The sequence below is a fragment of the Arachis duranensis genome, chromosome 3 (genome assembly GCF_000817695.3).
Source record: "Arachis duranensis cultivar V14167 chromosome 3, aradu.V14167.gnm2.J7QH, whole genome shotgun sequence".
Lineage (NCBI taxonomy): Eukaryota > Viridiplantae > Streptophyta > Magnoliopsida > Fabales > Fabaceae > Arachis > Arachis duranensis.
This window is the reverse complement of record NC_029774.3, coordinates 71,573,310-71,586,801: the sequence shown is the minus strand read 5'-3', so window position 1 is coordinate 71,586,801 and position 13,492 is coordinate 71,573,310. Positions and strand designations below refer to the sequence as shown.

Genomic DNA, 13,492 nt, shown 5'->3' with positions numbered 1-13,492 from the left:
GTTCATGAATGTTAAAATTGTTGGCTCTTGAAAGAATGATGAAAAAGGAGACATGTTACTGAGGATCTGAAAAATCATAAAAATGATTCTTGAAGCAAGAAAAAGCAGTGAATTCAAAAAAAAAGAAGAAGTTTATGCGAAAAAAAAAGAGAAAAAGAACGAAAAAAAGGGGGGAAAGAGAAAAAGAAAGAAAAAGAAGGAATAAAGTTGTGATCCAAGGCAATAAGAGTGTGCTTAAGAACCCTGGACACCTCTAATTGGGGACTCTAGCAACGCTGAGTCACAATCTGAGAAGGTTCACCCAGTTATGTGTCTGTGGCATGTATGTATCCGGTGGTAATACTGGAAGACAGAGTGCTTTGGGCCACAGCCAAGACTCAATAAGTAGCTATGTTCAAGAATCATCATACTTAACTAGGAGAATCAATAACACTATCTGGATTCTGAGTTCCTAAAGAAGCCAATCATTCTGAATTTCAAAGGATAAAGTGAGATGCCAAAACTGTTCGGAGGCAAAAAGCTACTAGTCCCGCTCATCTAATTTGGAGCTAAGTTTCATTGATAATTTGGAGTCTATAGTATATTCTCTTCTTTTTATCTTATTTGATTTTCAGTTGCTTGGGGACAAGCAACAATTTAAGTTTGGTGTTGTGATGAGCGGATAATTTATACGCTTTTTGGCATTGTTTTTAGTATGTTTTCAGTAGGATTTAGTTCGTTTTTAGTATATTTTTAATAGTTTTTAGTTAAAATTCACTTTTCTAGACTTTACTATGAGTTTGTGTGTTTTTCTGTGATTTCAGGTATTTTCTGGCTGAAGTTGAGGGACCTGAGCAAAAATCTGATTCAGAGACTAAAAAGCACTGCAAATGCTGTTGGATTCTGACCTCCCTGCACTCAAAGTGGATTTTCTGATTCAGAGACTCTAAACAAGAAATATTTTTGGATTTTATGATTTTATACTTTTTTTTGTGTTTTTTTTTTCGAAAATTCCACTTCAAGTGCAGGGAGGTCAGAATCCAACAGCATCTGCAGTCCTTTTTGGTCTCTGAATCAGATTTTTGCTCAGGTCCCTCAATTTCAGCCAGAAAATACCTGAAATCACGGAAAAACACACAATCCCATAGTGAAGTCCAGAAAAGTGAATTTTAGCTAAAATCTAATAAAAATATACTAAAAACTAACTAAATCATACTAAAAACATACTAAAAACAATGCCAAAAAGTGTACAAATTATCCGCTCATCAGGGGGTTTGGGTGGGAAAAAAGATTTTGAATTTTGAAGGTAGGTGGGGTTTCTGGGGAAGAGTGGATGGATGTGAGTGGTGAAGAGGTGATGGGGAAGAGAGATTGAGGTGATTGGTGAAGGGTTTTTGGGGAAGAGTGTTATTGGATTGTGTGAAGAGGAGAGAAGGTGAGTTGAGGTAGGTGGGGATCCTGTGGGGTCCACAGATCCTGAGATGACCCTGTGGAGTCCACAGATCCGAAGGTGTCAAGGATTATCATCCCTGCACCAATGAGGCGTGTAAAACGCCTTCTGCATGCAATCATGGCGTTCAACACCAGATTGATGCTTGTTTCTGGCATTGAACGCCAGCTTCATGCTTGTTTTGGGCGTTCAACGCCCATTTGCAGCATGTTTCTAGCGTTGAACGCCAGTTCCATGCTTGTTTCTAGCGTTGAACGCCAGCTCTCCTCAGGGTGTATTCCTGGCGTTTAAAAGCCAGGATGTTGCTTGTTTCTGGCGTTCAATGCCAGATCCATGCTCTGTTCTGGCGTGCTTTTTCTAGGGTGTGCTTTTTCTTCTGCTATTTTTGATTATGTTTTTAATTTTAGTATTTATTTTGTGACTCCACATGATCATGAACCTAATAAAACATAAAATAACAATAAAAGAAAAATAAAATTAGATAAATAAAAATTGGGTTGCCTCCCAATAAGCGCTCTTTTAATGTCATTAGCTCGACAGTGGGCACTCATGGAGTATCACAGATGATCAGGTCAATGTTGTAGACTCCGAACACTAAACTTAGAGTTTGGATGTAGAGATTCAACACCAAACTTAGAGTTTGGCTGTGGCCTCCCAACACCAAACTTAGAGTTTGATTGTGGGGGCTTTGTTTGACTCTGTACTGAGAGAAGCTTTTCATGCTTCCTCTCCATTGTTAAAGAAGAACACCCTTGGGTCTTAAACACAAGGTAGTCCCCATTTAATTGAAGGACTAATTCTCCTCTATTAACATCTATCACATCTCCTGCTGTGGCTAGAAAAGGTCTTCCAAGGATGATGCATTCATCCTCCTCCTTCCTAGTGTCTAAGATTATGAAATCAGCAGGGATGTAAAGGCCTTCAACCTTTACCAACACGTCCTCTACCAATCCATAAGCTTGTCTTACTGACTTGTCTGCCATTTGCAATGAGAATATGGCAGGCTGTATCTCAATGATCCCCAGCTTCTCCATTACAGAGGGTGGCATAAGATTTATGCCTGACCCTGGGTCACATAGAGCCTTCTCAAAGGTCATGGTGCCTATGGTACAGGGTATTAAGAGTTTGCCAGGATCTTGTCTCTTTTGAGGTAAAGTTTGCTGAATTCATGTATCTAGTTCATTAATGAGCAAGGGAGGTTCACCTTCCCAAGTCTCATTACCAAACAATTTGGCATCCAGCTTCATGATGGCCCCTAGATATTGAGCAACTTTCTCTCTAGTTACATCTTCACCCTCTTCAGAGGAAGAATAGTTTTCAGAGCTCATGCATGGCAGAAGGAGGTTTAATGGAATCTCGATGGTCTCTATATGAGCCTCAGATTCTTTTAGGTCCTCAACAGGAAACTCCTTCTTGCTTGAGAGGCATCCCATAAGGTCTTCCTCATTGGGATTCACATCCTCTCCTTTCTCTCTAGGTTCGGCCATGTTGATTATGTCAATGGCCTTGCACTCTCTTTTTGGATTCTCTTCAGTGTTACTTGGGAGAGTACTAGGAGGAGTTTCAATGATTTTCTTACTCAGCTGGCCCACTTGTGCCTCCAAATTTCTTATGGAGGACCTTGTTTCACTCATGAAACTTAAAGTGGCCTTAGACAGATCAGAGACCAAGTTTGCTAAATTAGAAGTGCTATGCCCAGAATTCTCTGTCTGTTGCTGAGAAGATGATGGATAAGGCTTGCTATTGATGAGCCTGTGTCTTCCACCATTATTAAAGCTAGCCTTGTTGAGGCTTTTGTTGATCCTTCCATGAGAAATTTGGATGATTTCTCCATGATGAATTATAGGTGTTTCCATAAGGTTCACCCATATAATTTACCTCTGCTATTGCAGGGTTCTCAGGATCATAAGCTTTTTATTCAGAAGATGCCTCTTTAGTACTGTTGGATGCATTTTGCCATCCATTCAAACTTTGAGAAATCATGTTGACTTGCTGAGTTAACATTTTATTCTAAGCCAATATGGCATTCAGAGCATCAATTTCAAGAACTCCCTTCCTCTGAGGCATCCCATTATTCACGGAATTCCTCTCAGAAGTGTACATGATTTGGTTATTTGCAACCATGTCAATGAGTTGTTGAGCTTCTGCAGGCATTTTCTTTAGGTGAATGGATCCACCTACAGAATGGTCCAGTGACATCTTAGAGATTTCAGATAGACCATAATAGAATATATCCAAAATGGTCCATTCAGAAAGCATGTCAGAAGGACACCTTTTGGTCATCTGCTTGTATCTTTCCCAAGCTTCATAGAGGGATTCACCATCTTTTTGTTTGAGGGTCTGAACATCCACTCTGAGCTTGCTCAGCTTTTGAGGAGGAAAGAACTTAGCCAAAAAGGCCACGACCAGCTTATCCCATGAGTCCAGGCTATCTGTAGGTTGTGAATCCAACCATATTTTAGCTCTGTGTCTTACAGCAAAGAGAAAAAGCATGAGCCTGTAAATTTTAGGATCTACTCCATTAGTCTTAACAGTCTCACAGATCTGCAAGAACTCAGTTAAAAACTGGTAGGGATATTCTGATGGAAGTCTTTGGAGCTTGTAGTTCTGTTGCAGTAGAGCAATTAGTTGAGGTTTCAGCTCAAAATTTATTGCTCCAATGGCAAGGATTGAGATGCTTCTTCCATCAAACTTGGAAGTAGGTGTAGTGTAATCACCAAGCATTCTCCTTGCATTATTATTTTCGGCTGCCATCTCCTCTTCTTTTTTGAAAGTTTTTGTAAGGTTGTCATTGGATTGTTGTAATTTAACTTCTCTTAGTTTTCTCTTCAGAGTCCTTTCAGGTTCAGGATCTACTTCAACAAGAATATTATTGTCCTTGCTCCTGCTCATATGAAAAAGAAGGAAACAAAAAATAATAATAGGGATCCTCTTTACCACAGTACAGAGATTTCTTTATGTTAGTAGAAGAAGAAAGGAATAGAAGAAGGAAAAGGTAAGAATCCAAACACAAGGGTGAAGATAGGTTCAGATTCTTTGAGATGAAGAGAAGTGTTAGTAAATAAATAAATAAATAGAAGGAGATGAGAGGGAGAGAATTCGAAAATTAATTTTTAAAAAGGGTTAGTAATTTTTGAAAATTAAAAGAAGAATTAAAATTAAAAATTAAAATTTAAAATAATTAGTTAATTAAAAGAATTTAGAAAAAGATGGTGGTAATTTTTTTCGAAAATTAGAGAGGGGAAAGTAGCTAGGTGGTTTTGAAAAAGATAAGATATTGTTAATCAAACAAAGAGTCAACTAGTTAGTTGAAAAATATTTGAAATTTAATTTTGAAAAGATAATTAGCTGGAAGATATTTTGAAATCAAATTTTTGAAAAAAGATAAAATTTTGAAAAAGATATGATAGAAAAGATATTTTGAAAAAGAATTGATTTTTAAGATTAAAATTTGATTACTTGACTAACAAGAAACTAAAAGATATGATTTTAGAATTTAAAGATTGAATCTTTCTTAACAAGAAAGTAACAAACTTCAAATTTTTGAATCAATCTCATTAATTGTTAGTAACGTTTTCGAAATTTTGAAGTAAAGATAAGAAAAAGATTTTGAAAATAATTTTAAAATTTTTGAAAATAATAAAAAAAATGAAAAAGATTTTTTTTGAAAAAGTTTTGAAAAGATATTATTTTTAAAATTGAAAATTTGACTTGACTTTTAAGAAATAGCTAAGTTTTTTTTTTAATTTTTGACTAAGTCAACTGAAATTTTTGAAATTTTGAGAGAAATAAGGAAAATATATTTTTTTTATTTTTGAATTTTTAATGATGAGAGGGAAAAACATAAAAATGACCCAAAACATGAAAACTTTTGGATCAAAACTAATGATGCATGCAAGAACACTATGAATGTCAAGATAAACACCAAGAAAACTATGAAGATCATGATGAACATCAAGAACATATTTTTGAAAAAAATTTTGATGCAAAGAAAAGATGCAAGACACTAAACTTAGAAATCTTTCATGTTTAGACACTATGAATGCAAAAATGCACATGAAAAACATCAAAAGACACAAAACAAGAAAAAATCAAAATCAAACAAGAAGACTTACCAAGAACAACTTGAAGATCATGAAGAACACCATGCATGAATTTTCGAAAAATGCATAAATTTTTAAAACATGCAATTGACACCAAACTTAAAAATTGACACTAGACCAAACAAGAAACACAAAATATTTTTATTTTAATGATTTTATTAATTTTTTTTGGATTTTTGTAATAAATTTTTCGAAAACATATTTTGGAAAAAAAAAGTAATGAATCCAAAGTCCTCAATCAGAATTCCAGGAATCATGTAATGTTAGTCAAAAGCTCCAGTCCAGGAATTAGACATGGCTTTACAGCCAACCAGGCTTCAACATGTTACACGAAACTCTAGAATTCATTCTTAAAAATTCTAAAAATTTTTGAAAACAGGTGATAAATTTTTTTGAGAGATTTTTGAAAAATTTTTTGAAAATAAAATAAAAAGAAAATTAACTAATCTGAGCAACAAGATGAACCGTCAGTTGTCCAAACTCGAACAATCCCCGGAAACGGTACAAAAAACTTGATAGGCAAAATTGTGATCTCTAATGATGGCATTCATATTCGTTCTTTCCCTGGTAATGGCGCCAAAAACTTGGTGCATGATACCATATTCCAAACATAACTTCACAACTTCACACAACTAACCAGCAAGTGCACTGGGTCGTCCAAGTAATAAACCTTACGTGAGTAAGGGTCGATCCCACGGAGATTGTTGGTATGAAGTAAGCTATGGTCATCTTATAAATCTCAGTTAGGCGGATAATAATTGGTTATGGAGTTTTCAAATAATAATAATAAATAAGCAGAAAATAAAGATAGAAATACTTATGTAAATCATTGGTGAGAATTTCAGATAGGCGTATGAAGATGCTGTGCTCTTTTTGAATCTCTGCTTTCCTACTGCCTTCATCCAATCCTTCTTACTCCTTTCCATGGCAAGCTGTATGTAGGGCATCACCGTTGTCAATGGCTACATCCCATCCTCTCAGTGAAAAAGTTCCAAATGCTCTATCACGGCACGACTAATCATCTGTCGGTTCTCGATCATGTCGGAATAGAATCCATTGATTCTTTTGCGTTTGTCATCACGCCAAACAATCTTGAGTTTGAAGCTCGTTACAGTCATTCAATCCCTGAATCCTACTTGGAATACCACAGACAAGGTTTAGACTTTCTGGATTCTCATGAATGCCGCTATCAATTCTAGCTTATACCACGAAGATTCTGATTAAGGAATCCAAGAGATATGCGCCCGGCCTAAGGTAGAACGGAAGTGGTTGTCAATCACGCGTTCATAGGTGAGAATGATGATGAGTGTCATGGATCATCATATTCATCATAGTGAAGTGCAACGAATATCTTAGAACAGGAATAAACTGAATTGAATAGAAAATAGTAGTAATTGCATTAAAACTTGAGGTATAGCAGAGCTCCACACCCTTAATCTATGGTGTGTAGAAACTCCACCGTTGAAAATACATAAGTGATAGTCTAGGCATGGCCGAATGGCCAGCCCCCAAAACGTGATCAATAGTCTCCTAAAATGAATGATAGATTGAAACTGAGACCAAAGATGTCTAATACAATAGTAAAATGTCCTATTTATACTAGACTAGCTACTAGGGTTTATAGAAGTAAGTAATTGATGCAAAATTCCACTTCCGGGGCCCACTTGGTGTGTGCTTGGGGTGAGCTTGAGCTTTACACTTGCATAGGCTTCTCTTGGAATTGAACGCCACGTTGTAACGTGTTTTTGGCGTTCAACTCTGGTTCGTGACGTGTTTCTGGCGTTTGACTCCAGAATGCAGCATGGAACTGGCGTTGAGCACCAGTTTGCATCATCTAATGTCGAATAAAGTATGGACTATTATATATTGCTGGAAAGCTCTGGATGTCTACTTTCCAACGCCGTTAAAATCGCACAATTTAGAGTTCTGTAGCTCCAGAAAATCCATTTCGAGTGTAGGAAGGTCAGAATCCAACAGCATCAGCAGTCCTTTGTCAGCCTTCTATCAGAGTTTTGCTCAGGTCCCTCAATTTTAGCCAGAAATTTCCTGAAATCACAGAAAAACACACAAACTCATAGTAAAGTCCAAAAATATGAATTTAGCATAAAAACTAATGAAAACATCCCTAAAAGTAACTATATCCTACTAAAAACTACCTAAAAACAATGCCAAAAAGCGTATAAATTATCCGCTCATCAGTCTCCTAGGTACTGATTCTTGCAAAGTTGTGCTTCCCAACCATTCACATGTGACATACTTTTTTCCTTGGGGAAACCATACATGGTATAGTTTTGTCCTTTCCTCAATCTTCTTCATACCTATCCATTTGAATCAAAACAACACAAGTGAATTCTAAAGGAAATGGCGGCAAGTGAGTAAAAGTTAATATCAGAATAGTAAAAATCTTGTCACGTGTTCCCTGTCCATGACTAAGTAACCGTGTGGGTCAACCTAGTTTTGGTTGACACCAAACTTGTTTCTCATTAATTCATATGAAATCTTTGCTTCTTGTCACTTTAGTTTAATCATCCTAGGGAATCAGTTTATTTTCTATAATATTCAACAAAAGGATGCAAGATATGGTTCATTCTATCATGATCTTGATCCTTGTTGAGTAGATGTGACTTTCTTGAGACTCAAAGCCCCATGTAGAACACCAAACTTAAGGTTTGGCTATATGCCTCAATAAAATGAATGAGTACAAATCCTAAGATGGTTATATGATCATTGTGTTTGGAAAACCACTTTAGAGTGCCTTTAGACACACCAAACTTAGAAATTAGACACATACCTCAAGATGATATATGCACCCATTAAATCTACCCATGAAAGCTCAAACTCACGTTAGAAGAACCCTCAATTATTAAAATAAGAGTAGAAATATTAAAGCAAGGGTTGCTTCCCATGGAGCGCTCTTTTATTGTCACTATCTTGACATTGGCTTCCTATTAAGGTGGTTGATGAGCATAATGCCTCAGTCTGTCCCCTCTCACTGTGAGCCTTCTTCCTATGCTTTGATGAACAATCTCTATATGCTCCAACGAGAGTATCTTATTGATAGTATAATAATCATAAGATTGTGGGTCTGCCTCTAACTATTGGTAGATCAGTTTCACTTTGTCTCATTTTGAGAACACTTCAGTTGGGATTCTTTTGTTTCTCCACCCTTTTGGAGCCTTTTTCTTGCTCTTCTTTCCTTTCTTCGGTGACCCATCCTTCTTGGCACCAGATTTGATGTCAGGAGTCTTCTTCCTTGTGATCAAACTTGTATCCCCTTTTTGCAATCTTTCCTCAGCTTTCTCACCCTCATGGCTTTCTTGATTTTTTTAATGTCTTTCTTTTGCACCAGAGGTCAGTTGGTAACCAATTCCTTAGGCTTTTCCTTCCACTTTAAATCGTCCTCCTCAATTCTCATGCAGCCTTCCTCTTTAGCATGATGCTGCATCTTCTTAAAGACATTCAAGGTTATTTACTCCTTATGTGCCCTCAAGATCATTTCTCCTTTCTCTACATCTATAATGGTCCTTGTTGTGCCTAGAAAAAGTCTTTCCAATATGATGGAATCATTTCCTTCTTCATTCAAGTCTAGAATGACAAACTCAGCAGGGAATATGAACTTTTTTACCTTAACCAGGAGATTTTCTACCACTCTATTGGGTCTGATAAGTGACCTATCAGCTAGTTGCAAGGACATTCTTGTAGGCTTCACCTCTTCTATGGATAGTCTTCTCATCATGGAGAGGGGCATTAAATTGATGCTTGAGCCCAAGTCATACGAGGCCTTGTTAATTTGCATGCTACCAATAGTACATGACAGAAAGAAGCTTCCAGGGTGCTTGAGTTTTGGTGGCAAGCCTTTTTGAATCACAGCACTGCACTCCTGGGTGAGGATCACAGTTTCTCGTTCATCCCAACTCTTCTTCTTGTTGATAAGATCCTTGAGAAATTTCGCATATAGAGGCATCTGTTCCAAGGCTTCAGCAAGTGGAATATTGATTTCCAGCTTCTTAAAAATCTCTAGGAACTTTGGGAATTGTTGGTCCTTAAGCTCTCTGTCGAACCTTTGAGGGTATGGAAGAGGAACAGTGTATGGCCTCTCCACTTTTCTCTGCTCATGTGGTTGCTCCTTCATGATTTGTTTCCCTTTCTTTGAGGCTTAATGTTCTTCCTCTTTCTTTTTAGACTCCTCTTGGTCTTTTCCTTTTGCTGTCACCTTTTCCTTGCTATTGTCCTCATCATTCTCTACTGGCCTCTTGTTAGCTTCTTTGTCATTCTCCAAAGTTCTTCCACTCCTTAATTAGATTACTTTGCATTCTCCTTTATGATTGGGAATGGTGTCACTTGGTAGTGCATTTGGTGCTCTTTCAGCCACTGTTTGTTTGGACAATTGTCCAATATGCCTCTCTAGATTCCACAGTGAAGCTTCATGGTTCTTATTGGCCAATTCTTGATGCTTGATCATCTTTTCCATCATCATTTCCAAGTTGGAGATCATTTGAGCTTCTTGGGGTGGTTGTGGTTGATTGTGGGATGTTGAGGGTGGATGATAGTTGTCTTGGTAAATTGCTGGGTAATTTGGTGGATAGTAGTTAAATAGGGGTTGATTGTTTTGTGGTTTTCTGTATTGGTTTTCGTTAGTGTTTTGATGGTTTTGATGGTTTATGTTTCTGAAGTTATTCTGGTTTGAATATCTCTACCAAGGCTGCTGGTTTTGGTTATCTCCCCACCTCAAATTGGGGTGATTCCTCCAGGATGAGTTATAAGTATCTCCATGGAACTTATTTTGTCCAACTCCTTGGTTGTGCATGTATTGGACTTGCTCAGGCTGCTGCTCTTCATAGCTCTCTTCATTTTATCCCCATGTAGGTGATGGTTGACTTGTTGTGTTCACTGCAGCTACTTGAAGACCATCTATCCTTTTTGCTATCATCTCCATTTGTTGTTGAATTTGTTGGTGCATCACCTTGTTTTGTGCCAAGATGGTGTCCACACCTTCAAGTTCTAATACACCTCTCTTTGGAGCTGGTTGGCATTGCCTTTGATGAGAATAGAAGTACTGGTTATTGCCTACAGTGTCTATTAGATTCTGAGCTTCCACAACTATCTTCATTAGAAGAACTGAACCTCCAACAGAATAATCCAAAGCCTCTTGAGCTTTTAGAGTCAATCCCTCATAGAATTCTGAAGTCTGTCCCATTCATTAAACATCTCTGGTGGACACTTCCCAATAAAGGATTTATATCTCTCCCAAGCCTCGTAAAATGATTCTCCATCCATTTGGGTGAATGTTTGCACCTCTGTTTTCAATTTTATGATCCTCTGAGGTGGGTAGCACTTAGCCAAAAATTTGCTCACTAAATCCTCCCAGTTGTTGATGCTTTCTTTGGGAATTTCTTCTAACCATTGAGTTGCCTTATCCCTCAAGGAAAATGTAAACAACAGCAACTTATAGATGTCTGGGTGTACACCATTTGTCTTAACTATGTCACATATCCTCAAAAAGATGACGAGGTGTTGATTTAGGTCTTCCAAAGGGCCTCCTTCATAAGAACAGTTGTTCTGAACCAAAGTGATAAGCTGAGGCTTCAATTCAAAGTTATTGGCATGAACAATTGGAGTGATTATACTGCTTCCACAGTTTCGTACATTGGAGAAGGTGTAGGAGGATAGAACTCTTCTTTGAGGCTGGCCATTGTTATTCGCCACCTCTTCTGGTGGATTAGGGGGATTGCCCTCCATCTCTTAATTCTCTTCCTCTAATTCTTCTTTTCCAATTATGCCTTTCCCTCTTGCTTCTCTTTTCAATCTCAAGAATGTTCTCTCTGGTTCAGAATTAAAAGGAGTTGAGTCACCTCTTTTTCCTCCTGTCATGCAACCAAAATAATAAGAAACACAAAAAAAGCACTCTGTTCCTTAAGTGTAGTTAGGATTAGTAGAGACAAAATCTCAAATAGTTAGTGTGCTTAACAAAACAAAAGAAAAATGCTCAATCGAGATTATCACCCTACTTAATCATTGTCAATCTAAATCAATTCCCGGCAACGGTGCAAAAAAATTGATGAGGGAAAAATGATTCCACACAAACTCACCAACAAGTATACCGGGTCGAATCAAGTAGTAATAACTCATAGGAGTGATGTCGATCCCACAGGGATTGATGGATTGAGCAAGTTTAGTATGGTGATGAATTTAGTTAAGCGAATATCTCAAGATTTCGGTGAAATTCAACAAAGAGAGGTGAAATTGCAAGGAAAATAAAATCCCAAAAGTAAATTGGGAAAATCTTAAAGTGTTGAAAGGGTAAATTGCAGAAACTTAAAGTGCAAGAAATTAAAAGAACTGAAACTTAAATTACAAGAAAGGTAAATAACTGAGACTTAAAGTGCAAGTAATTTAAAATGCTGAATCTAAATTGACAGGAAAGTTAAATTGCATGAAGAATAAAGGGATCTGGGTACTGGGAATCAAAACTAAACTAGAAAATGTAAAGTGCAGTAAATTAGAGAACTCTCAGATGAAGAAATTCAAATAAGGATTTCAATACCCAAAACACAAATGTAAAATTGCAGAAGAATCAAAATAGAATGAAACTTAAATCAACGTTAAAATCTTAAAAGAGAAATCGACAATTGCAGAAGAATAACAAAACAAAAAGAAAACTAAGATCTCAAATGCTCTCTTAATAAAACAGAAAAGAAGAAATTGCAGAAGAATGGTAAACAGAAAGAAAACAATGATCAGATCTTCAATTCATAAAGCTATCAAAGGAAAAGTGAAAGAGAACTCTACGATGAAGAAATTCAGAAGAATTATTCAATCCGAAGTCAAAAGACCCAAAACAGAAAGTAACAGTTGCAGAAAAGAGAAAGCAAAACAGAAAGGAAAATTTCAGATCTGATCTTAATTCTAAAATTCTAAAATGAAAAATCAAATAGATCTCCCAAATAAAATCAAATTCCTATCTATTTATACACTTTCCAATTCTGGCTTTTAGTACTTGTAGTGGGTTTTTCGGCCTTTTATGAAGTGGATTAGAATGGCACTTTGTTGCAGCTTCCAGGGGAACGATGCGTTCTCTAAGTGAGTTGATGAGTCCATATTTGATGATATAATTTGACTCAATTTAGATGGATTCTAGCACATGAACTCACACTTAAGCACCAAAATAGCATACTTTTGTGTTTTCTCCCCAATTTGATCTTAAATGTGAAAACATGCAATTTTGTGCTTTAATAGAGCGAATTAATTCCACTTTTATGTCATTCGATGCCGTGATATGGTTTGTGAGTGATTTCAGGCCTTTGAAGGCAAGAATGGATGACCAAAAGTGGAAAATGGCATGTACAAGGGAGAAAACATGTAGAATACAAGGGAAAGCACACACAGCAAAGCGTGCATGCGCACAAGCCAGCGTGAATACGCACAAGAGGAAATTTCTATGCGTGCGTGCACACAAGTACCCGTGCGTACCCACAGTGGCCATCTTAGAATAGGAAAAACACATAGTAGGAGTAGGAGTAAGAGTAGTGTCGATTAGGAAATTCTCTCTTAGGGTTTATAGCATTTTATACTTCAAGTTTGCTTTTGGGTTTTTGATGCCACGACATCTAGGCCAGTTTCACTGACCTTTTCTTTACTGTTTTAAGGTAGTTTCATGTATTTTCTTAGGAAATAAGCAAGTTTTGGATGAAATTTCATTTACACCTTGATTCAAGCAACTATTGTGAATTTTACATGATTTCATAAGTATTATGCAAGGATTGAATCACAAATTCATGATGCATAATCTCATGACTTGGGCTAGAGCTTTGATACACTTTATTTGCTTGATTTCAGGACAAAGGAAACAAGAAGAAGCCACGTTAGCAGTCACATTAACCTAATTAACGTGACTACTAACGTAGAATAGGGACAAGCTTGTAGCATTAATGAAAAAGGTGACCACCAATAACGCTTGCGA

At 36.9% G+C, this 13,492-nt stretch overlaps 1 protein-coding gene and 1 non-coding gene across 2 annotated transcripts; one reads left to right on the top strand and one right to left on the bottom strand.

Annotated features, from left to right (window-relative positions):
• The first annotated feature begins 3,686 nt into the window (after nucleotides 1–3,686).
• LOC127745861 (small nucleolar RNA R71) lies at nucleotides 3,687–3,790 on the top strand. The gene has a single exon (XR_008007485.1). It is a non-coding gene; the product is annotated as a small nucleolar RNA R71 (small nucleolar RNA).
• A 5,211-nt stretch (nucleotides 3,791–9,001) lies between these two features.
• Nucleotides 9,002–9,664, bottom strand: LOC107479251 (uncharacterized). The gene has a single exon (XM_016099400.1). The coding sequence runs from the start codon at nucleotides 9,662–9,664 to the stop codon at nucleotides 9,002–9,004; it is 663 nt and encodes a 220-aa protein (XP_015954886.1).
• Between the last annotated feature and the right edge of the window lie 3,828 nt (nucleotides 9,665–13,492).

Excerpts from the sequence above, each read along its gene's own strand:
- LOC107479251 (XM_016099400.1), bottom strand. The coding sequence starts at position 9,664 with ATGAAGGAGCAACCACATGAGCAGAGAAAAGTGGAGAGGCCATACACT.